Genomic DNA, 21,563 nt, shown 5'->3' on the forward strand with positions numbered 1-21,563 from the left:
TGGAGGGGGCCCGCGCCCCCGCGGCCGCTCGCGCCCGCGGCCCGCGCGCTCCCGCGGCCCGCGGCGCGGCCGGGCGGCCCATTGGCCGTTGCTAGGTGACGTGCGCCGCGCCACGTGACCGCTGTTAAATGCCGGCCCGGCGGCGCGCGGCGCGCAGAGCCCGTCCCGCTGGCGGCGGCGGGAGCGCGGCGGCCCGGCCCCGCGGGCGCGGAGCGGCGAGCATGGTGGCGCGGCCCTGAGCGCCGGGGGGGCGGCCCTGAGCGCCGGGGGTGGGGGGGCGGCCCTGAGCGCCGGGCGGGGGGGGGGCGGCCCGTGCCCCGGCGGGCGGGGGCCGCGGGATGACCGGCGTGCTGGAGAGCCTGGTGCCGGACATGCACGCCAGCCAGCTCTCCGCCGGCGGGTACCACCAGCACGGCGCCCTGCACAAGCCGCAGGAGTCCCCCACGCTGCCCGTCTCCACGGCCACCGACAGCAGCTACTACACCAACCGGCAGCACGGCGCGGCGGGCGGGCCGCCCTACGGCCCCGCGGGCTCCTACCCCTACGCGGGCGGCGGCGCCGCGCCCTACTCCGGCAAAACCGGCTACGACCTGGGCTACGCGGGCGCCTACGGCTCCTACGGGCCCTACGGCGGCACGGCCTCTCCGGCCGACAACGATTCCGGTACGTCCGAGCGGCTCGGGGGAGCCGGGCGTCCCCTCGGGGCTCGGGGCGGGCCGGGAGAGCGCTCGTCCCCGACGGGGCGGGCCGGGGCGGCGGGGGGCGCCTCTTCTCACCGGGGCCGGCGTTCGTGCCGCAGCAGAGAAGGAAGACTGCGAGCCGGAGATCAGGATCGTGAACGGGAAGCCGAAGAAGGTGCGGAAGCCCCGGACCATCTACTCCAGCTTCCAGCTGGCCGCCCTGCAGCGGCGCTTCCAGAAAACCCAGTACCTCGCCCTGCCCGAGAGAGCCGAGCTGGCGGCCTCGCTCGGTCTCACCCAGACGCAGGTAGCGCTCTTCCCCCGCGGGGCCCCGGGCGCCTCCCGCCCCGTCGGGGCCGCGGGGCCGGGTGCGGGCGTGGGAAGGGGCCGGCCCCGGGGCTGGGAGGCGGGCGAGAGGCAGCCGGGGTCGGTGGGGACCGGGGAAGCCGCTCGCCCCCGCCCCGCCTGACGCCTCTGTCCCCGCAGGTGAAGATCTGGTTCCAGAACCGCCGCTCCAAGTTCAAGAAGATGTGGAAGAGCGGCGAGATCCCGGCGGAGCCGCCTCCGCGCCGCAGCGCGTCGCCGCCGCCCCCCGCCTCGCCCCCCAGCTGGGACTTCGCTCCGCACCCGCGCACGGCGGGCGGCACCGCCAGCCCCGGCCCCGCCGCCGCCTTTCTCGGCAGCTACTCGTGGTACCCGCCGGCGCCCGGCGGCCCCGCGCCGCTCCCGCACCCCGCGCAGCCTCCGCACCACCACGGCGGCGGCGGCATCTTCTAGGCGCCGCGGAGGCCTGAGCCCGGGGGCACCGGGGCGCGGAGCCGGGGGTTCGGCCGAGCCTGGCTCCGGCGGAGAGGAGCCGCTGCCCGCCCCGTCCCGTCTCGTCGCTCGGTGCCGCGGGGCGCGCCCCCCCCCGCCGCCGAAACGGCTCCGCTGCGGAACAGGCACCCGCCTCCCCGCCCTCCGTCCCTCTTGCTCGTCTTTTTCACCGAGCCACGGGTGCCGAACTTTGGTTAACTTTATTTTTTATTTTTTTAAAGTTGATAGGTGCCTTTGCGGATGACCTCACTTCGATGTTGGGGACTACAGAAATAAAATGTTAAAAAAACAAAACAAAACAAAACAAAAAACACAGATAAATAATTTTTATATGTAGATTTAAAACGAGAGCCTCCCGTGCTTAAGTTATCCTTTTCAGCCGTGAACGAAGCCGGCGGGAAGGGGGGGTCCCGGTGCGGCTCTGCCCTCCCCGCGATGAGGTCGGGTCCACGGAGCCTCCGGGCGCGACCCGTGCCCCGACGGGGCGTCCCCGCGGCGAGCCCTGTGCCCGCCCCCCTCCGTTTGATGTCCAGAGTCGTGAAAGAAAACAAAACAAAATTTAAAAAAAAAAGGGTATTTTTGGTTATTTATTATGAAAAACTGAAACGCTCTTTAATGTTTCTTTTACAACGAGCAGAGATTATTTAAATAAATTATTGTTTCCATGGTGCCCGCTGAGTTTCTTTAGGGGTGTGAGAGGCTGAGGGTGTCGATCCGCATCCCAGAGCTGCGCCCCATCCTCTGCAACCGTCGGCGAGAGCCGGCAACATCCCCCTTCTCCCCCCATCCCTTTCCCATCCACAATAAAAATCTCGCTCCTACCCGTCTCCTCGGCGAGGTCACGAATCACTCAGCGCTGCCGGCAGCAGCCAGAGCCGCCCCCTCCCTCCCCCCCAACCCGCCTGCTGGCGCCAGCGACATTTCACCCGGGACTGGCTCCTGTCGCCTCCCAGACGGGGCTGCCGCACTGTCCCCGCACTGTCCCCGCACCCCCTGGGCTGAGCTCCCTCGGGACGCGCCCCTCCCGCCTGGACAGGCGGGAGGGGCGCGTCCCGAGGGAGCTCAGCCCGGAGGACCGACACCCGCCCCCGTCTTCGGGACGCGAGAGAAAAACGAGCTCACACCCTCCCCGTCGGTTTTCCAAGCGCTTCTCGCTGTTAAATAAAGTTCCCCTCCAACACCTGCCCGCCCCCCTCCCTCGGGTCCCCTCCCCACAGCCCCTCCCGGCACGGAGACCCCGGCCCGACGGGGCGGACAACGGGAGCGGCGGGGCGGGGAGGGGGCCCGAGGGCTCAGGGAGCGGAGCACCCGGCCCGGGATGGGGAGATCGCTGCGGGGGTGACGGCGCTTCTCCCCCTGCGCTTTCCTCGCGGCTCCCGGAGCTTTTCCGGGCTCGGCGCTCGCAGGGGCTCGGGACGCGGCTCCCCGCACCCCCGAGGACGCGTACGCGCTTCTCCTCTGCCTCCCCTCGCTCATTCCCTGCCCCGCGGGCCGAGGGGAGCGGGGCGGCAGAGGGCGAGAGCTGCCCCCGCGCCCTCCAGCGCTCCGGGAAGGGCTTGGGGGGGGGGGGGAGCGGGGGGGGTGCTCCCCGGTGCCCGGCCCGGGGGGGCGGCCGCGGTGAGAGGCTCCCTCTGCCTCCCCGCGCACGGGCGGGGCCGCGGGTCGGTGCGGCGGGGAGGCAATTTACTCATTTGCCCCGGTGAAAAAGAAAAAGCCCGAGAAATTCAATTAAAGCGGCTCTGGCAAAAGGAGTTATTTGAGGCATGAATGTCTCCCCTAAAGCTGCAGCAATCATGTGGCATTAGGCACTTCCGGAATCCTATAGCCAACTTGAAAAATCCCAGACCCCTTTTTTCCCTAATTTTTGCTCTGATCTGTAATTTTATCCACATTTGCACTAGTTTGAGCATTCTGGCTCTCCCATCTGAAAGCCTGCAATTACTATATAATTCTTCGCAATTTCACATGTCCTAATATGGACTGTAATTTTTGCGCAAGACAATTTCCTGCTATTTCAAGCATCAACATTGTCAAAGTTGTATGTACATAATAAATGGGAATATCAATGCATAGTTTTTAGCATAACATCTTGACTCCTCGATAATTATATCCGTTCGGAGCCTACGCAGAATTAGCCTGAATTGCATGGTAACTGCTGCTGCTTTAAAATTTTTAAAATTACTCATAATTTTCCCAAGATTACCAAGATCTCGAGTGCACAATGTCATCAGCGTAATGAAGAGTAAACATTTATGCTAATAATCTGCAATTTTTTTCATCAGCTATAAAGACAGAGGCTATATAGCAGAAAATTTCAGTCATATTCTGCGAGAGCAGAGCTGCAAAAAGGCTGCGGCGCTCGGAGGCAAATGTGCATCTCTGGGGGATCTCAATCCACATTTGCACTCTCAGGATATTATTATTGTGCTCGGCTTTTTTTTTTTTTTTTTTCCTTCCCCCCCCCTTTCTTTTTCCCTCCCCGATCCTCTCCCCGTCTCTCTCGCTCTCTCGTTCCTGTAACTTCGGTAGCAAAAAGCCGCGCTCGGTCCTTTGCTTTTGCTGTAAAGCCGAGAGCCGCGTCCGGAGCCCCGGGAGAGGCGAAGGTAAGGGAGGCGGCGCAGGCTCCGTTCCCGCGGGGGGGCGCGACGGGGCTGGACGGGGGGGGCACCGGCAGCGGCTCCGCGGCCCCATCGCCCCGCGGGGCGAGGGGAGGGAGCGGGGGAAGCGGCGCAGGGGCTACCGGAGCCGGGACCCACCCCCCCCCCCCACCAAACCCCGCGGGCCGGGGCTGCGGGGCGCGCTCGGTCGCGGAGTCGCGGTGTCGCGGTGTCTCGGCGAAGGGAGCGGCGAGGGGAGGGCACTGGGGGGACACGGCGCTGGGTGACGGCGGGAGCGGGGCTGCCCCGTCCCCTCTGTCCAAGGAAGGGAGCGAATTCCCGGTGCAAACGGGCTCGGGCGCTGATATTTGATTTTTTCCAGTTTCAGGGGCCGCTCTGTGCTCTGCAATTAGATTGACACATGTACAACATCCCCAGACATTCAAAGGGGTTCGCAGGGACACTCCAAAGGGATTTTATTTTTTTTTTCCCCTTTTTCTTTTTGGGTGGAAGATATTAAAGAGTTATCTGTTGTTTGGCAATTTTGCTAAGTCTGTCTTCATTACTTCAACATTGTGCATTTGCTAATTTGGAAGCCCCTTCCTATTGACAGCTCTGCTCCATACACCTGCAAGCAATTTGCAGAGCTCCAATATAGGAGAATTGCAGAGATGGCAGCTCGCACCTATTTTATTTTTTTTTTTCTTCGCTTTTCTCAATGCGCAGCAAATTTGGCTTTCAGTGCGTTATCTCTTTTGTTAATGCAAAAAGATTCCCTGGGCGAAAAAATTGCTCATAATTACCAGAGAGATGGGGAAACTGCATTAGAATAAATAAACCTGAAATTACTGTAATTATGTTGTGTTTGATGGGCTCGGCTTGTAATCAAGAAGAGAATACAGTGAAATGATGCTGACCCTCTTGGGTTTGCAGCTGTACGCGCACTTTGGGGTCTTTTTTTGCAGAAAAGAGTCATTTTGATCATCATTAAGCTGTGTGTAACCTATTTCAGAAGTGTTTGAAAATGAGGGGCACTTTCTTTTTTTTCCCAACAAGGAAAAAATATATCCCAAAATTACATTTTGCCATTTACAGGCTCATCCATAAGGTTGTGTTTGCGGGGTGACGATTGTTAAAGGTATTATATTCGAAATCAGGACTTAATCATTGTAATGAGGTATTGTTTCAATATAAGCACCTTCGGATTATTCATAGTTTAATTAATATCCTCATTATGAAAATCTTCGAATCAGATATTTGATGAACTACTCGTCAGCAACAAGGCAGAATTAATTAGGCCTGTATCGAGATTAACATTTTAAAATGTACAATTATAATAGACTCTAACTCGAGACCGCCTCGCTGAGAGAAAACTAATAATTTCTCTATTTGAGCCGTTAGCAAGACGTTATTGAATTAGGAGAAGCCAAAATCTCTTTCAAAGCGCTCCGCTCGGACCAAGGGCGCCGGGTCCCCGCTCCGCCGCCGCGGAAGCTGCGCGGGTCCCAGGCTCCGCGGGGCCGCTCGGCTCCCGCTGCCCCCGCGGCTCCGGGGCGGCAAACATGGAGCTGGGAAGGACCCTCCGGGCCCCGTGCGGGTCCCCGGGGGTAACCGCGGGTGCGCGCACGGGGGAGGCTGCGCCGCGGGGCGCAGGGGGCCGCGAGTCTTGGAGCATCTTGGAGCGTCTTGGCGCACCTTGAGCGCTTCTGAGCGCATCTTGGCGCGGGGATCGTCGCCCTCGGGGGCCGCACAGCCGCGCAACCTGCGCGCAGAGCCGAGCCCCGGCTCCCCGCCGCTCCCGGGCACCGGGGGCTCCGCCGGCTCTCCCGTCCCGCATCTCCCTCCCGTCCCGAGCCGCGCTACGAGGCAGGGAGCACGCGTGTCTCTTTTTCCAAACCATAATTTTACTGTCTCAAAGAAACTTTATAACATATGTACAAAGATTTGCGTGGGTTTGTTTTGTTTTGTTTTGTTTTTTCCTTTCTTTCCCCAGATACAAAGCAATAAGTTAACATTCTCAATATAAAACTAAACTTTGACATATAGAACACTAAACACAGCCGAGCTCAGTTTGTCACATCTTTCGAGTTTCACGAGTAAAATGTCAAGATCTCAGTACACAAAGCATCATGTTTTACAGCCACACGAAACAGAACGGAAATAATAAGAATAAGAATTAAAAAAAAAAAAAAAAGAAAAGCTAAATTTGTGCAACATGTTTACAGAACAATAATAATAATAATAATAATAATAAAGAATAAATTATGTACAGCGAGTAGCTCCTGCACGTCGGGTTTGTGCCTTTCGCCTCCGGGACGGGTCCCGGCGGGGAAGCCTCACGGGCTGCGAGGCTCCCGTTCAGCCACCCAGGGCTCCCGTTCCCACCCTGGGGCTCCCGTTCCCCCTCTCGGGGCTCCCGGTCCCCCCCCGGGGCTCCCGTCCCGCCCTCCGCCCCAGCCAAGCGGCAGCTGCCGCGGTGCCGCTCGAGGGCGCGGAACGATGCGCGTTTATTTCCTTTGTTAAACAGGCGAGAAATGCGAATCGTCGGGACCGAAGCGCTCCGCACGGTATGGAAGTTCTTGTAAAAGTTAAAACCGAGCTCCTTGTCTCGTGGTGGTTTATTGGGGGGGAACGGGACGGGGCCGAGCGGGTGCGGGTTGGTTCGAAGGGAGCCGCGCGCACCCCGCGAACCGCATCGTCCGTTCGTTTCTAGCGCTCTCGTAGCGGTAATTTAAGTCAATAAATAAGCCCCCCGTCTTCCCCTTTTAACAACAACAGAAAAAAAATATACAGATGGATAGCGAAAGGTACAGAAAATGTGGAGGGGAAGAAGCTCCGGGAATCGTTCGGCTTCCTTCCCCCTCGCGGTGGGAGAGACCGTCGGATCGGGGTGGTAGATAAATGACCTACATTTCAACAGACACAGACAGACAGACAGGACAGAGGAGAAGCTTCCCCCCCGCCAGACGTGTTTCTCTGCTCGGCCCGCAGCCGCGGCCGCCGCTCGCCCTGCTCCCGGGCTGTTGCGCGGCGCTCGGGCCGCTCCGGCAGCTGTCGCGGTGGGAAGCGGCCCGCGTCGCACCTGTCCCCGCAGCACCGACCCGCGCCCCAGCGGCTGATGGGCCACGGACCTCCTGTTTGTTTGTTTGCTTCCGTTTCTTTTGTGTTTTTCCTCTTTCTTTCTTCCCCTTCGTTGTTTTTTTTTTCTTTTTCTTTTCTTTCCTTTTATTTTACTTAATTTCTTCTTTTTCTTTTTTTTTTTTGTTTTCCTTTTTTTTTTTCGTTGTCATGATTTTAATTTTCGGAACCGATAGTGCTTATGGCGGGGGGGGGGGGAACGGGTTTCTAATCACATGAGCTGCGGCTGCTGCATAGCTTCTTGGTGGGCTGAAGGGTACCACGACGTGTAGCTGGGGATGTAGGTGCCCGGGGTCCCCGAGGAGGCCTTACCGGGGCCGGAGGGGCTGTTCCACACCGGGGGCACGGGCGGCGAGCTGCCCGAGAGGGCTCTGCCGTTGCTCAGGGCGCCGCTCTCCAGGGCGGCCCCTCCTTGCTTCATCAGCTTCTTGAATTTGGAGCGCTTGTTCTGAAACCAAATCTTCACCTGGAAACGGGGAACGGAACAGGGTTCAGCATCCCTCGGGCCGGCCCAGCGTCCCCCACCCCGGGGTCGGACGGACTCCCAGCTTCTCCCTCTGTCCCCACAACCCGGTAGGACACCCCACACACACCCCCCCGCCCGCCCCGTCGCGCCGGGCCCCGGTGTCTCGCGTGGGGTGTCCCACGACGGCCGTGGGGACAAGGAGGGGACACGGGCTCCCCGAAAGCCGTACCTGGGTCTGGGTGAGTCCCAGGGACGCTGCGAGCTCGGCTCTTTCGGGGAGAGCCAGGTACTGGGTTTGCTGGAACCTCCTGTTCAAAGCCTGCAGCTGCAAACTGGAATAAATAGTCCTGGGTTTGCGGATTTTTTTCCCTTTCCCATTAAAGCGAACTTCCCCTCCTTCTACCACAGTGCTTTTCTCCGATTCGGCCCCTACAAACCACAAACGATGCAGAATAAATAATAATAGTAATAGCGGCGACAGCAATAATAGCAGTAACGGCAGCAAGAGTAACAATAACAGCAGCAACATCAACAATAACAATAATGACGAGCGAGAAAAGTGAAGCTCGAGTAACGCTAACAAAGGCTCCGGGCGATTATGGCAGCCCAGGCTTCTTCCCAGAGAAAGTTTGCTATTTTTACAGGCTGCAGTTTAGGTTTAATTACCCTTAATTGCATACATTGTTTATAGAGCTACGCAATAAATAATTACGAAGACTAATACGTGCACATCTGGGTTGATTTCTTTTCCAGCCGGGCATTGTGTGCTCTGGGTACTGCTCCCCTGTGATCCTCAGCCTCTCCTGACTAATATTTTGCAATTTAATTTAATTTTTTTCCCCCGATAGATTTTTTTTTTTTTTTTGACACGATCACCCTCCCTCCCTCCTCGCCTTCCCTCCCCCCCCCTCCCTCCCCCTCCCCAAAGCCGAGTGCACCTACCTGTCTCCTCTAACCGGGTCTGGGTCAGGCTGGAGCTGTTGGGGTAGGACTGCACTGAACTGATGTAGGGGTTGGTCGAGTGGCTGCTGACCGAGTTGACATAGGGGTAGCCCAGCGGTCGGGAGAAGGACGAAGCTGTGCTGTACGAGCTGTCGGGCTGAGAGTGGCCCGCGGAGTGTAAACAGTGCATGGAATAGTGTCCGTGGGACATGGGAGAAGGAGACATTTGCTGGCTGGGCGGCCCAAACTCCATAAAGACAGCCTTCCCCGAGACGGGGCTATTTAGACTCTCTGGCATGGTGGTCATGGTCATTTCTTGTCGCTTGGTCTGTGTGTGTGTTCTCTCTTCAGCTTGCCTTTTTGGGGTCTGTTGTGTTTCTCAGGACAGGAAAGAACCCAATTTAAGCGGAACAGGGTTTTTCACTTTCCATTCATAAGAAAATGGAGTTTGTCTCTTTGAAAAGTCTAAGCATGATGCTGTAGATCTACACAAACTCGCCTAAAAGCTTTGACTCAGCCAAGCCTATGAATATTCATGAGCCGCCGGCGCTGATTGGTTCGCCGTCTCGCATAATCGCTCGGGATTGGTCCGGGGCGCCCGCGGCTCCGCGGACCCCGGCGAGCGGCGAGAGCCGGGCGGGCAGCGCCTCCCCGGCCGCAGCCCCGACGGCACCGGCCGCGGCCTCCGCTCCGAGCCGCGCAAGGGCCCGCGGCCGCGCTGCCCGCACCGGGGGGGGGGCCCGGGGGGGACCCGAGGGGGGGGCGCCCGCCGCAGCGGCCCCGCTCCGCGACCCGCGGGACCGGGGAAGCGCGGGCGCGCAGGGGCTCTCCGCGTTCTTCAAAGCGCGCGTGGGGGGGAACCCGGGGAAACAAAAATCACCCCAAACGGCGCGTCTGAGCTCAAAATGAAAACTTCCGCGTGCGTGAGCGGTAAACGAGGTGGGACTCGGGAGATCCTCCCCACAAAGCCCGGCGATGAATCCCAAATTGCTTTGTTAGATAATTAGAAAGTGTTGATAATTATTTCTTTCATAATTCGGCGGTGTGGCTGTAACAGGAAAATGATCTTGTGAAAGTTCACACGTGCAGATGTATTAGTTACTGATTCATTTGATTAAATGCTAGTCTCAAGTGCTCTGATCCACAGCTGAAGGCGGCCCCATTAGCATAACACTGATGTTTAATTTTCATACGCATAATTAGCCATATATTTAACACTAATAGCAACATGCAGCCTTCCAGCATTAAACAGCCTGGGATTTGATCTGGCCTGGGCTGAACTTTCCCGGTTACACCTCGGCTGTCGAGGGTGCGCAGTTAGCGCGGCACCGCGGCGCTGTCATCGAGCGCATCTTGGCAAAGGGAGAACACCGATAACAGCAACGTTCAAAACAAACCGCGGCGCTGATGTCGTGAGCGGTATCACCGCCGGGTCGCCTTCCCCCGACGCCGCCGGCGGCTCCCCGGGCTGGGGCAGCCCCGGCAATGGGGCTGGGGGCTGGGACACCCCCGGCCATGGGGCTGGGGGGCTGCGGGGCTCAGGCTCCGCTCGGCCGGGCAGCGGCGGCCCCGGAGCCCCCGGCTAAGGACCGAGCAAAGCTGACGAGACCGAGTCCCTCTGCTCTCCCCGACTTTTTTTTTTTTTTTTTTTCTTCTCATTCGTGGCTCTGTCGGTTTTAATTGCCCATTTCCTAACGCCTCTTTTACTTCCTCCCCCTCCTTTTTTTTTTTTTTTGTTTTTTGGTTTGTTTCACGCCCTCGGCGCGGCTCGGGGCGGGACGGGGCAGTGTCCCCGCACTCACCCTCCGGCACCCGGCTCTGCCCCGCGGGCGATGGCAGCGACGGCCCGAGGCGGCTCCGCGCTCCGGTCCGAGGACGGGACGGGGCGCCCGAAGCCTCCGCCGCCTCCATCCCGGCGGCTCTGCCGTGGGGCGGGCGGTCCCGGGGCGCCCCGCGGTCCCGCCGAAGCCCCCGAGCCCCCCGGAGCCGAGCAGCGATCGCCCCGTCGGGGCTCCCGTCGCGGTCGCCCCTCCTGCGCGAAGGGCTTGTGCGAGGCGCTGGGCTCAACGTCTCGTTAGGCTCTTTCATAATTAGGATTACGAACGCGCTCCGGCAGTGCCCGCGGTCCGGTCCGAGTTCCAGGGGGACTTCGGAGCGCCGGGCGGGAGCTGCCGGCAGCCCGCGGACACCGGGCTGGGGGGGTCCCGCTCCCCCGCCCCGCTCCGCGGTGAGCACGGGCCGGGAGGCGGAGGGGCAGGGCACGGGGGGTGCCTTCCCGCAGCTCCCGGCGCCGTCGGCTCCCCCGGGAGCGTCCCCGGGAGGCGTGGGACCCCCGGCCACCCCCAGCGCCCTGCGGCTCGGCAGGCGATGCCCCCCCGGGCGCTGCTGGGGGTCCCCGTTTCACCTCCCTCTGCCTGTAAACTCGTTGGCTGCATCGATGGGTTTCGCAGGTTTTAAGGCCTTCCAAGCTCCCCTTGGGGAGGACAGAGCTGCGGGGTTAGCCGTGTTCTGGAGGGGCGTCTTGGCTTTTTAAAAGATGCTGTTAGAAACTGTTAGGAGCCGACAGCTCGCTGTACTCCAACGAAAGCAAACAGCAGAGTAAAACTGTAAGAAAGCGGCTTACTCCTGCCCTGGACCTTTGAGGGAGCCGGTGCTGAGCAGCCCCGGTCACCTGCACACACAACCGGCCGGCACTCGGCACGGAACCGCATCTGCTGCCACTCGGGGTGTTATTGGTACCAAAACTGCATCACCGCTGCTGTGGGTCTGGGCCTCTTCTGGATGTTACTTCTTTTATCCTCAAGGCTACCCCGCATTTCACAGGACCAGGTCCTGCTCCGGGAACCTCCAAGTACCAAGGGCAGACAGGGCAGGCTCGACAGGGCGGTCAGCAAGCAGCTAATTCCAGCCCAAAGCCTCTGTCCCTGGCAGGCCCGGGACAGGAGGGCACCGAGCAGGAACCCGCAGCCCATGAGGACCATCGGCTCCAGACTTCGGGCAGGAGCTGGGGCTCATCTTCCAGACCACAAACTCCTCTGCCTCTGTTAAACACTTAAATTGCAGAGTGCCTCGCCCTTAACTAACGTGGGCACCGCAGAGCAGTGATTACCCCAAACCGGCTAATTCTTCAAGCAGGGCAATTATTGATCTCTAGAGAAGCCCACTTCGCATCTAATTTTTAATCACTTTTTGTGCTGTGTAAAGAAAAATTAGCCGAGGCAGGAAGAGGGAGAGATGGGATGGCTGCAGGGAAGAGGCTGCAGTCTCTGCCTGCCACCCTCCGGAAACTTTTTTCCGTCATAGTAGAAGTTACAGCCTGGGAAACAGCACTGTGCTAATTGCAGTGAGGACAAATTGACTCCATACCTCAGCTATAAAGGGAAAATGCTACGTTCCTCGGTCCTCTCAGCTGCACTGAGACTGTGTCATCCGATACGTGTTTGTCCCACATAGGACCTGGGAGAGAGGGGCTCTCTGACCCTCACCCCAAATAACCCAAACCCTTTGCACTTGCAGGCTGTGCATGGCAACTGCCAGGGTCACAATCAAGCCAAGGAACTTTTTATTAAATACTCACCAGGTAACACACAGAAAGGACTATGTCCACAGCTGATTTCTCAATCTGCTTTTTCTGTCCCCTGAAGTGGCTTACACAGCACCCATTCCCCACAGAAATTACAGAAACTCCTCTCTGTCCCAAGTGAAACTGGAAATCTCAGAAGCCGAGTGAGTCTCTCCACCTTGCTCAATCTTTAGGCTTCTTCCACCACTTTAGAGAGGATTTCTGCTCCCTCTGAGGTAATCACAATGGTATGTTCAAACTGCGCTGATCTGAAATGCACATTTAGCAGTTAGTTATTAGGGGGTAAACGCAGCCACCATGCCTGTAAAACTCACCCTCCCCCCCGTGTCGTCCCCCACCCCGTCAGTGATCAAGAAAGGTTGAAAAATAAAATCAGGCACCTTTTATTGTCTACAGAAATCGCAGTCCATTTATCCTTCAGAATCTTAAATTCGGGAGATCCTTCCATTATTATTGGCTCTGCAACAAGAGAAACAAAACATTGCCTAAAACTAGTGGGGCTGCTGTGAGGATGTGAAGGAGGAAAGGCAGGAGCGGGGGTCCCACAGGCAGCTCCCCCTCTGCACGGGTCCGTCCACCCTCTTGCAGCACTAAAAGGTGAACTGAGGAGGAAGATGGAATATCAAGGTGGGAAGATGGAGTATCAAGGCAGGAAGATGGAATATCCAAGTAGGAAGTTGCCCATTTCTCTTTTGTTAAAGCGGGGAATTTTAATCAAGCTTTAATTAGGACCCCGTGGGTAACAACCAAAGCGCCAACCACACTTAGAAACGGCAGATAGCTTTAAATATTTGAATTTTTTTTTAACAATTTCCTCATTTCCCTCTAATTGCCGCGCCGTTTAGTCAGGCGGTGAGGACGAGGGCTTCCCCCGAGCTCCCCCGGTTGTGTTTATCGCGGTTCCCGGCGGGCAGCGAGGGGCAGCGGGGACACCGGAGCCACCGAGCCCCGCGGGGGCTCCGGGCCCGAGCGACCGGCCAAAACCGCGCGCCGGATTTGCGATTCGCTGCGGTTTATAATAAACATTTCGTTTCCTAAACCTTATCGTTCCGAAGCTATTTGATCCCGTCGGTTCCCTAAGGCTCTTTAAAAGTCGGTATTTTAAGCTGCTCGCGAATCGGTCGGTGTCACCGATGCGCCCCCCCCCCGCCCCGGTGAGGAGCCGGTGCGCCTTCTCCCAGCAAACCCCGCAGTCACTCACCTATCGTGAACGCCATTCCCTCTTCCATTAACAAATCGCTGTCATTGGCTACGAAAGAAAACAAAACCGCGTTTAGGGCTGGCGGGGCCCCTTTTCCCCTCGCCCCGGCGAACGCCAGCAGCGCTCGGTCTCAGCCCCGCAGGTGCCGCTCCCACCGCCCGCCCCGACGGCGGCTCCGGCTCCGCGGCCCCGAGCGCTTCGGCTGCGATTTTCCTTCGCCCCGCGACGGGCTCGGGCAGGATGGGGGCCCTGGGGGTGCGGGACGGGAGAGCTGCCCCGACGGCTCCCTCCAATCAGCGACGCGTCCCGAAAAACAACCCGAGCGGCTTTCAGAGGACGAGCCCGGGGCTGCCCTCCGGCTCCCGGGGCGGCCCCGCCGGGGGCAGCGGCCGCGGGGCTGCGCCCGCTCCTCCCGAGCGCGGGGGCCGCTCACCGTGGTGCCACACCTCGGGGTGCCCGTGGAAGTACGAGCCGATGCCGTGGCCCACGAAGAAGGGGCAGACCTGGAAGCCTCCCTGCTGCGCCACGGAGCTGTGGGGCAAAGAAGACACGGTGAGGGAGCGCGACCCGACCAACACCTCCACTAGCCGGCCCCAGCCCCAGCCTCGGCCCCTGCCACCCCGCTGGCACCCGCAGCAGCATCGCTCGGATCCTGCAAGTGCTCACCCCCCACCCCAGTGCTGGTTTGCCACTTTGCGCCCGCTCCAAAAGACAGCAACCACCAATGAGCCATCGTTAGGTTTCAGAGTTAACAGGCCTGTCGGCAGAGGCTGGTAGCTCCTGAGACAGCCCTGCGGTGTAAGCACGCCATCTCCCTGTTCGGTCACCTTTTCCGTGAGCTCACCAGGAACTCATTTTCACATGGGACAGCTAAATGACAGCCCAGTTGTGCAGCTGGGGCCCCGGCACATCACCGCCCACTCTGGGCTTCCTGCAGGAGAAGAGGGTCCTGCAGCTGAAGGGGACAGTTAAGAGCCTTACTTGTTCCTTTTCAAAACACTGCAAGTGTTCCGTACCGAAATATATTGGTCATGCCAATTAACAGCATATTTCTAATGAACCGATCACAACAGCAGTGAAACCAAATCATAACAGTTACAGCAATTCAGTTCTGCTTGGGAGATGTGTCCTGTTCTTTGCGGCCTGCTCCAGGGAGGGGCGACTCCAACAGCTGCCTGCAGGAACACAGCCCAGCACCTACCCTCATCCATGTCAGGAAAGCAAAGTCCTATCTCAATCCCTAAAAACTGGAAGACCTAGAGATACATGGAGTGTCCTTTGGCTGCTGGGCCTACCCATGCCTGCAGGCTTCGCTTTCGGTCTCTGTCCTTCCTCAAACAGTGTTGTCGGGAGTGACACGAGGCAGCTCACCGGGAGGGTTGGCCACATCCACAACACAAATGTGTGGAGATTTGGGGGCACCTGGAAGTGGATTAGAAATGACAAGGAAGCTGCCCCCACCCCTGTGTATCATCCCCAAGCTAATTCTAAAAGCAAACAGGAGCAAGACAAAAAGGCACTTAGCCTGCAAGATTTCACCTTTCAGCTTCATCTGTTCGTTTTCATCAAGGCAGGCACTTATAAACTTCAGGTTTGCCTACATTTAGACCCTAACAAATGCTTTCTCAGAGTTGGACTGCAGGCAGAAAAGTGGGGAAGTTGAGAAACTCAGACAAATGTGTAAGCTCTCACAGAAATTAAAGCGCGTTAAACCCCCCGGGAGGCCCTGATTCAGGTGTAAAGTGGCCTCACCTTGCTGTAATCCCTTTACACACCAGGCTCCCCAGTCCCTGCAGCGCTGGCTCCAGGGCCCGTGGGTCACTGTCCCAGAACTTAATGCCACTGCAGCTGAGGGACATGGTGCTCCACCAGAGCAAATCGGTGACAAGAGGGAAGAGTCAGGTCAACAGTTAATCACGCTGCAGCACTCAGACCTTAAGAGCATGTTTTAATAGGGTTTGTGTATTAGCTTTTACCTGCCCATTGCCCTGACAGAAAAATTAATCACATTTCATTCATTAACTCTGGAGAAGAACTGAACTTTCAAGTCTGGCTGTCTCCATACTCCTTAGCACTGGCAGAAAGGATAACTAATAAGGCTAGAAGTTGGGCTCCACTTGGTTGTATTAAAAATCCAGAGTTGTACTTCATACATCATTTATGTGGAAAAAAAATCATGAAGGTTTTTGCATTGATAAGTCCTGCTAGCGATGGAAAAGACTTTCTCTACTGCCTCTCTAACATACTACCCACTCTGGGTCAGAGACTTGGCATCCTGGCTATGATGAAGCTGAAGGCCAAGGAAGAAGCACAGGGAATACTGAGGAGTTAGAAAGCTGTATTGCTCAGAAACATACACGAAATGGAAGATCTCTTGTGACAAGCCCAGATCAATGAAGATAATGATTCCCATATGGGTGAAGTGATTCTTTGAAGAGAGATAGGAGAAGCCGTCCATGCAACATGTGATAAGCTTTTCTTGCACCTTCTTCTGCAATTCTTTTTGCAAAGGCATGAACAACCCCACTCAGCTTTGCTGCTGTCCTGACACGGTATCCCTGCCCACTGAAAGAGCACAGTCATTTTTTGAGATGTTTTGCATTATTACAGGATTTTCATCCCCCAGACCTCCACGTTCTGTAACAAGATGGGAAGCTGTTCTTCGAACACCACAGCTACATCCTCTCTCGCGGGCAGGGGAAGCTCCTCTCCCCCAGCACTCAGCTGGCACCGAGGTGGTGGCAGCAGCAGCTGCGTGTTGGGCGCAGGGTGAAGGAGTGCCAGGGCACACAGAAGGCTGTGTTGAAGCAGTATCCCATCCTTATGGGGTGAAAGAATTTCAATAGTGAATCCTGAGACTTTCTTGCCAAACAGCTTGAAAACAACTCTGTTGGCGTGAGTACCTCAGTGGTTACCGTCTGTGATCAAAATAGGGGATCTTTGAGCTCACAGGGCTTTGACATCTGCACTGACGGATGCCTGTGCCTCTTCTCCTCCTCCCCTTAATGTCTACAGACAGAGCTTGAGTATTCTTTACATAAAATGTAATGTGGCCAATGAACCTGAAGTGACACAGAGAAAACCTGCAGAGAAAATAAGCTGCAAATATAAAACACAGCCACGTTCAATCTGTGTTTACTATTTGCATGTGCTTCAGAAGCACCTTATGGGGAATTTAACTCCACAACTACTATCTTTACTTCGGAGTACTTAAAATATACTAGTGACCTCTTACATCCTTGCAGGGTTACAGTAAAATATTCAGCTTTCATAAAAAACCAAAGCTACTAACCCTAGCTAAAACTTGCAAAGGTAATCCTGTACACGTACACGTTGGCTGTAAATGCTGGCTGGAAAGACTCAAGAAGAGGGAATGGAACTGTTGATCTTGGTCAGCCTGTCTAGACTCCAGGACTCCCCGGCTGTGGAATCTGGCTAAACAGTCAGGATGTCATGGAGCAGGGCATTTTTTGCCCAAGTTTGCCATTTGCTGCTGACAACAGCTCAGCGTTTGGTCTCGCTGTCTCACTGCCCAGCTCAGGATCTGTCAGCGGTGGCCTTTCTTTCCAGCCTTTCCTGGAAGGCAAGATTGCAGTCCCAGCTCCATGCGCTGCTCCTTGTGGACAGGCAGTGTAAGATAAGCAGATGGAGGATTCCTAAATGCAAGCAGGAAAGCAGTGATGGCATGAGGCTGGAGTCGGCATGGCTGAGCCGGACTGCCTGGCATCTGCTGTGGGAAAGGAGAGCTGCGTCCTGGGTGGATGTGCCAGTCTGCCAGTTCCCCTTGGCCATGGAGCTTCCCCTCGCCAAATCTTACACTTCCAGAGCAAAGGCTGGGGTAGCAGAGCTATGCTGCACTGACAGCATCAAGAAAGAAGAAAAGAATTCTTCAGAATAATTTCAGTGTTAAAAATATTCATTGATAACATTTAGCCTCATATATTTTATTCTTTGAGCCATGTTGCATGCTTGGGCAGAGGTGAATTGGGAAGGATTAAAAGCATAATCATTTAATGAGCCCAGTACTTGATTTTATGTTTTGCTGCCATATGTTCCAGCCCAGTGGCTGCAGAGTCAAGTACTGGCAGTGCTGCTCCTCTTTTGCTGATGACACAGCCAAGCAAAGTGTCTGGTGTCAGGATGGACCAGCTCAGCTGGTAAAGGAACATCACTGAGGGCTAGGCTGTCCACCTAAAGCCACAGGTCGAGCCTCTCCTGTAGCAGCATCTGGGAGTGGGCAGAGACAGGAGAGATGGGTGTCAGTTCCCTGCTGAGCATCCTCTTCCTATGCCAGACAACAGCTAATTCTCCTAAAGGAGGGATGTGTGGGGACACACACTGCAGTCCTGTCAGCAGCCCAACAGGGAAAATGCCATGAAGCAGCAACTGGCAGGACCAACTCCCTCCAAAGCTCTTCCTGATACTCTGGAGCCTCCCCTGAAAGGAGTTTTTGGGTGAATGGGATAAATCCCTCCCACAAAGAAGCTGGAAAGAATTTCCTTGGGGATCTGGCCCTGTGCAGACAGCCTCTAGGAGTGTCTACAGGATAACAGGCATCCCAGCTCCAGAGGAAAAGCCATCTATTCAGTTTTTGGACTGGAACTCCCATTTTTTGTGGGGGAGAACTCGTACCTCAAACCCTGCATTTTATTTTCTTTTGTACCAAATTCTGTTGCTTTTTCCTCCAGGCAGGTCTGGTCTGGTATTCTAAGCCCTCACTGAAACAAAGTGAAACAAATCCCGTTTTCGGCACTGATAGGAATTGCCTCTCTTGGTGGCACGAGGAAAGACAAGACGGCATAGGCCACTCACTACCCAGGCTGAACATCCTGGTGAACTGATTCCCAGCTAGGGATGCTTCCCCTGAAGCGCCAGCTTCTCTCCCCAGGGATGAAACTTCCTCAACAACAGCCTGGTAGAGCAGCATGATATGAATGGCTGAAGTTGCTAAAGAAACCTGTCTTCCATTTCTGGGCAGTGAACACGCTTGGGAAATGCTGAAAGCAATAACAGACCTGTGATAACTCTTTTCTTACTTAAGGATCTATATGAATGCACCTTTTTTTTTTTTTTGTTAGCAAAATGAAAACATATTTGCATTTTTCAAAAAATTCTTGAAAACAGCATCAGTCCACACCGGATTTGCTTATGATAAAAATCTCTGTTTTGAATAGTACCATATTATCTAATTTGAGAAATTACAAAATTCTACTGAGAAAATATTAAAGTATTTTTCTCTTAAAAAGAAATCCTAGACTGAGGGAATGCACAAGTTCAGGGATTCCCTATAATGACAATAAATGTTGAGGTATAATTAGTAATATTTTTGAAAGCCAACAATTGTTTTTTGAAAGAAAGGTACATTTTAGTTTCAAACTGGAACACAAATTACTGTATTTTTCTTACAATAGTGCTGAACTTTTATTTGAGGTTCTCTGTTTCTGAAAGCAGACATGATGGATTGAAATAAAAGATAATTTATTGCAATGCTTACTTTCGAGTGCAGAGAGAAGCAGTGTAATTGTAATTTACAGTAGCTGTCAAGGAAAATCTATCACAGATGACATTAAAATGACTTATTTTGCCTGAGCCACTTATTGTTTAAATGTGCATAATCTGATAGAAACAGATTTTTTTAAAATCCGCTTTATATTGTTCTAAATTAATATCAAAACATATACTTATGAGTTAAACATTTAAAACCATTTATTAATACTTTCATCACTACTATTTTTTCCTAGGAGTTGGAAATTGGTTTTTTTTAACCATATCACATCTACATTTTTTAGCTTTCTATCCTTACAACACTTCCATGTCCCTAAACTCACCGTCTAAAAAGTAGATTTGAAACTAGAATCATTTCTGTATGAAAGAAAAGTGTCAGAAACGGCAGAAGAAAATGGAACACGGGGTCCAACTCTGTTTCCACTGGAGCTGACCAATGGTTTTGCCACCACCTTCAATCAGAACAGGTGGCAAAGATTCAAATCTTTCTAAGCAAATTAACTCACAAATCCATGCAATTTTTTATTTGCAACTTGTAGCCGATGGGAGAAGGAACTGCTACCCATGAAATACTGCCAGCTATCGAGTTTCCATAACAAAGACTATGTTAGAACACTGAGCACAAACTTACCTCTGCAACATAATTATTCCTAAACCTACTGTAGAAAAGAAATATTCTGATTATTTGTGCCTAAGATATGTTCAGCGTATCACTTGAGCACTTTTATAGGAACATTGAGGAAAGAAACCTAGACACATTTCCATTCTGATGCGCCTAAAGGTTTTCAGCTTGTAGGTGGTTGTTCTCAGGTATTTATGACATCTAAATCTCCTGAAACTAAAAATTTTGACGTATGTGTGTATTATTTATGTCTGTCTGCATGCAAATGTTGAATGATGAATAACCAGAAACACAGTTTCACCAAACCAAGGCAATCTTTCAGCAGAGGCAGTGTTAAAGTAGTTCTAAACAAATCAGCACATTTAAATCATTGACACAATAAAATCTTGAGAAATAAACTTAATGACCTGCTGTTTCATATGTAGTTTTGAACACCTATTAGCTCTGATTAATCTGCTTTTCAAAGGAGGTGCTGACTATAAATTTACACTTTGCAAGTAAACTGACCTCTGTAGCAACACAGCAAAAATCCAATGTCACATTCATTCAATTCTGTTCTTTTTCCTCTTCATCTCTCATTTTTTTTTTTTTAATACAGCTAGAATTAATGTAGTGAATCTGTAATGAAATGCATTATCCTGCATGGAGATTTATCAAATTTTCCAACTGAATGCCATGCTTTCCTAGCACTAGCTGGAGTTCACCTGCATGTTGGTGTGGCGTGTGGCTCTTTTTTGTAAAGAGTTAAGTTGAACACAAAAAAAGGGAACAAAGGTCAGCACCCAGCCGCCACTTGAATGTGAGATTTTTCTTTTTATTCCCCTTGATGTATACTAGGCTCTGTGTTATTAGTCTTAATGATGGAAAATTGTAGTGTTGATACAAATCTTTTTTTCAAAGTAGTAGGCGGGAGCTCCATTTGTTAGTAAGTTTTTTTGTGACTAAAAGCCACGGACAGTACATTTATGTAGCAGTAAAAGGCCTAGATGCTCTTTCCATAGCAGAGCTAATTATTCCTACTGTGACCTTACTGATCTACCCTGTTCCTAGTACATCTCATCTGCACGCCTGTTCCTCTGTGTAGATGGTGTCAGAGAATATGAAAAACCCTATAATGAAACCATTTTCATGATGGAGAAAGGCTACTGGAGTTGCACTTGCTACAAAGAGGCTCAATTATATGAGTAATTGTGATAATTTTCTACATTCATAGCCTTCAATGGGGAAAAAAGAATGAGAGCCACAAAGGAAAATTACTTTAACAAGAAAGTACAGAGAGTAAAAATGGAAGAAGAGACAAAAAGGGGGAAAAAAAATAACCAGAAAAAAAGTTTAAAAAATAGATCTGGAGGGAGGAATAGCAAGACAGGGAGAACAACAGAAATGCTCAAAAAGCCTATGTGCAGCTGTGTTGCACAATTAAATTGAATTTTTTTTTCTGCAGTTGATGAATGTGACTACTGCAAATGTGCCTCTGTAGTTAGCTATCATTTGTTGTTCCGTGACAGGAAAAGGATAATTACCTCTCAGAGAGAATCAAAGGCTGACATGCCCTTTAGACACAGCCATGAATGCAGAGCTCGATAGAATGCTTGAATAAGAATCCAGTGTTCTGTGCCCCCTTCTACTCAAGAATAAATTTTGTTAAAATGCAAGAGCACCACCAGTAAATTTGTTGAACCCTAGGTGTTCAAAAATATGAGGTGCATCTATCGACTCATCCCATTTGCAAAAATAAAACTACATTTTGAATTCACTTCTATTATATTCATGGACAGTAAGATAGCGAGATATGCATTAAATTTCTTTTCCCAGTAGGGGTCTGATTCAACATTTCCTATGAAAGAACAGAAAGACACTATCCTTTTTCTCCAGGCTAGTTAGCCTATAATTTAAAACTGTCAAAAACACAATTTTATACAAAGTCTTCAATAAAAGCTTCTCAGATATAACCCAAAGAGGTTTTACTAAAGTTTGATTCAGACTCTGTTACAATATTTTTAAAGCTATAAA

The 21,563-nt window shown here is 53.4% G+C and overlaps 3 protein-coding genes across 6 annotated transcripts in view; 1 reads left to right on the forward strand and 2 right to left on the reverse strand.

The window, feature by feature from the left end:
- The first annotated feature begins 302 nt into the window (after positions 1–302).
- Positions 303–1,548, forward strand: DLX2 (distal-less homeobox 2). Of its 2 annotated transcripts, none has more exons than XM_069861792.1 (3): positions 303–663; positions 800–987; positions 1,167–1,548. In XM_069861792.1, the coding sequence occupies exons 1-3, from the start codon at positions 339–341 to the stop codon at positions 1,455–1,457; spliced, it is 804 nt and encodes a 267-aa protein (XP_069717893.1). In that variant the 5' UTR covers positions 303–338; the 3' UTR covers positions 1,458–1,548. The 2 variants fall into 2 exon arrangements, with proteins under 2 accessions (XP_069717893.1, XP_069717895.1); XM_069861794.1 differs by having other exon boundaries at positions 803–987.
- Positions 1,549–7,379: 5,831 nt separating this feature from the next.
- DLX1 (distal-less homeobox 1) lies at positions 7,380–9,147 on the reverse strand. The gene is made up of 3 exons (XM_069861795.1): positions 8,640–9,147; positions 7,927–8,126; positions 7,380–7,697 (listed from the first exon to the last, which is right to left on the reverse strand). Exons 1-3 carry the CDS (start codon positions 8,950–8,952, stop codon positions 7,443–7,445), a joined length of 768 nt encoding a protein of 255 aa, XP_069717896.1. The 5' UTR covers positions 8,953–9,147; the 3' UTR covers positions 7,380–7,442.
- A 2,942-nt stretch (positions 9,148–12,089) lies between these two features.
- Positions 12,090–21,563, reverse strand: part of METAP1D (methionyl aminopeptidase type 1D, mitochondrial) — a 46,483-nt gene continuing 37,009 nt past the window's right edge. The window contains exons 7-10 of one of the 3 annotated variants that reach the window (XM_069861123.1): positions 13,857–13,954; positions 13,424–13,471; positions 12,603–12,681; positions 12,090–12,470 (exon numbers count right to left, since the gene is read on the reverse strand). In XM_069861123.1, coding sequence (XP_069717224.1) covers positions 12,392–12,470; positions 12,603–12,681; positions 13,424–13,471; positions 13,857–13,954 — 304 coding nt within the window. In that variant the 3' untranslated portion in view covers positions 12,090–12,391. Of the gene's footprint in view, positions 12,471–12,602; positions 12,708–13,423; positions 13,472–13,856; positions 13,955–21,563 lie in introns of all 3 variants that reach the window. The other 2 variants (XM_069861122.1, XR_011337740.1) reach the window with 2 other exon arrangements.

This window comes from Phaenicophaeus curvirostris, chromosome 7, assembly GCF_032191515.1.
Source record: "Phaenicophaeus curvirostris isolate KB17595 chromosome 7, BPBGC_Pcur_1.0, whole genome shotgun sequence".
NCBI classification, from domain to species: domain Eukaryota; kingdom Metazoa; phylum Chordata; class Aves; order Cuculiformes; family Cuculidae; genus Phaenicophaeus; species Phaenicophaeus curvirostris.

Bases quoted from the DNA above. Each gene is read 5' to 3' on its own strand.
- DLX2 (XM_069861792.1), top strand. From the start codon at position 339: ATGACCGGCGTGCTGGAGAGCCTGGTGCCGGACATGCACGCCAGCCAG. The intron at 664-799 runs GTACGTCCGAGC...TTCGTGCCGCAG, and splicing joins TCCGGCCGACAACGATTCCG to CAGAGAAGGAAGACTGCGAG. The intron at 988-1,166 runs GTAGCGCTCTTC...CTGTCCCCGCAG, and splicing joins TCGGTCTCACCCAGACGCAG to GTGAAGATCTGGTTCCAGAA.
- DLX1 (XM_069861795.1), bottom strand. From the start codon at position 8,952: ATGACCATGACCACCATGCCAGAGAGTCTAAATAGCCCCGTCTCGGGG. The intron at 8,127-8,639 runs GTAGGTGCACTC...TGTGGTTTGTAG, and splicing joins GACCCGGTTAGAGGAGACAG to GGGCCGAATCGGAGAAAAGC. The intron at 7,698-7,926 runs GTACGGCTTTCG...CCCCGTTTCCAG, and splicing joins TGGGACTCACCCAGACCCAG to GTGAAGATTTGGTTTCAGAA.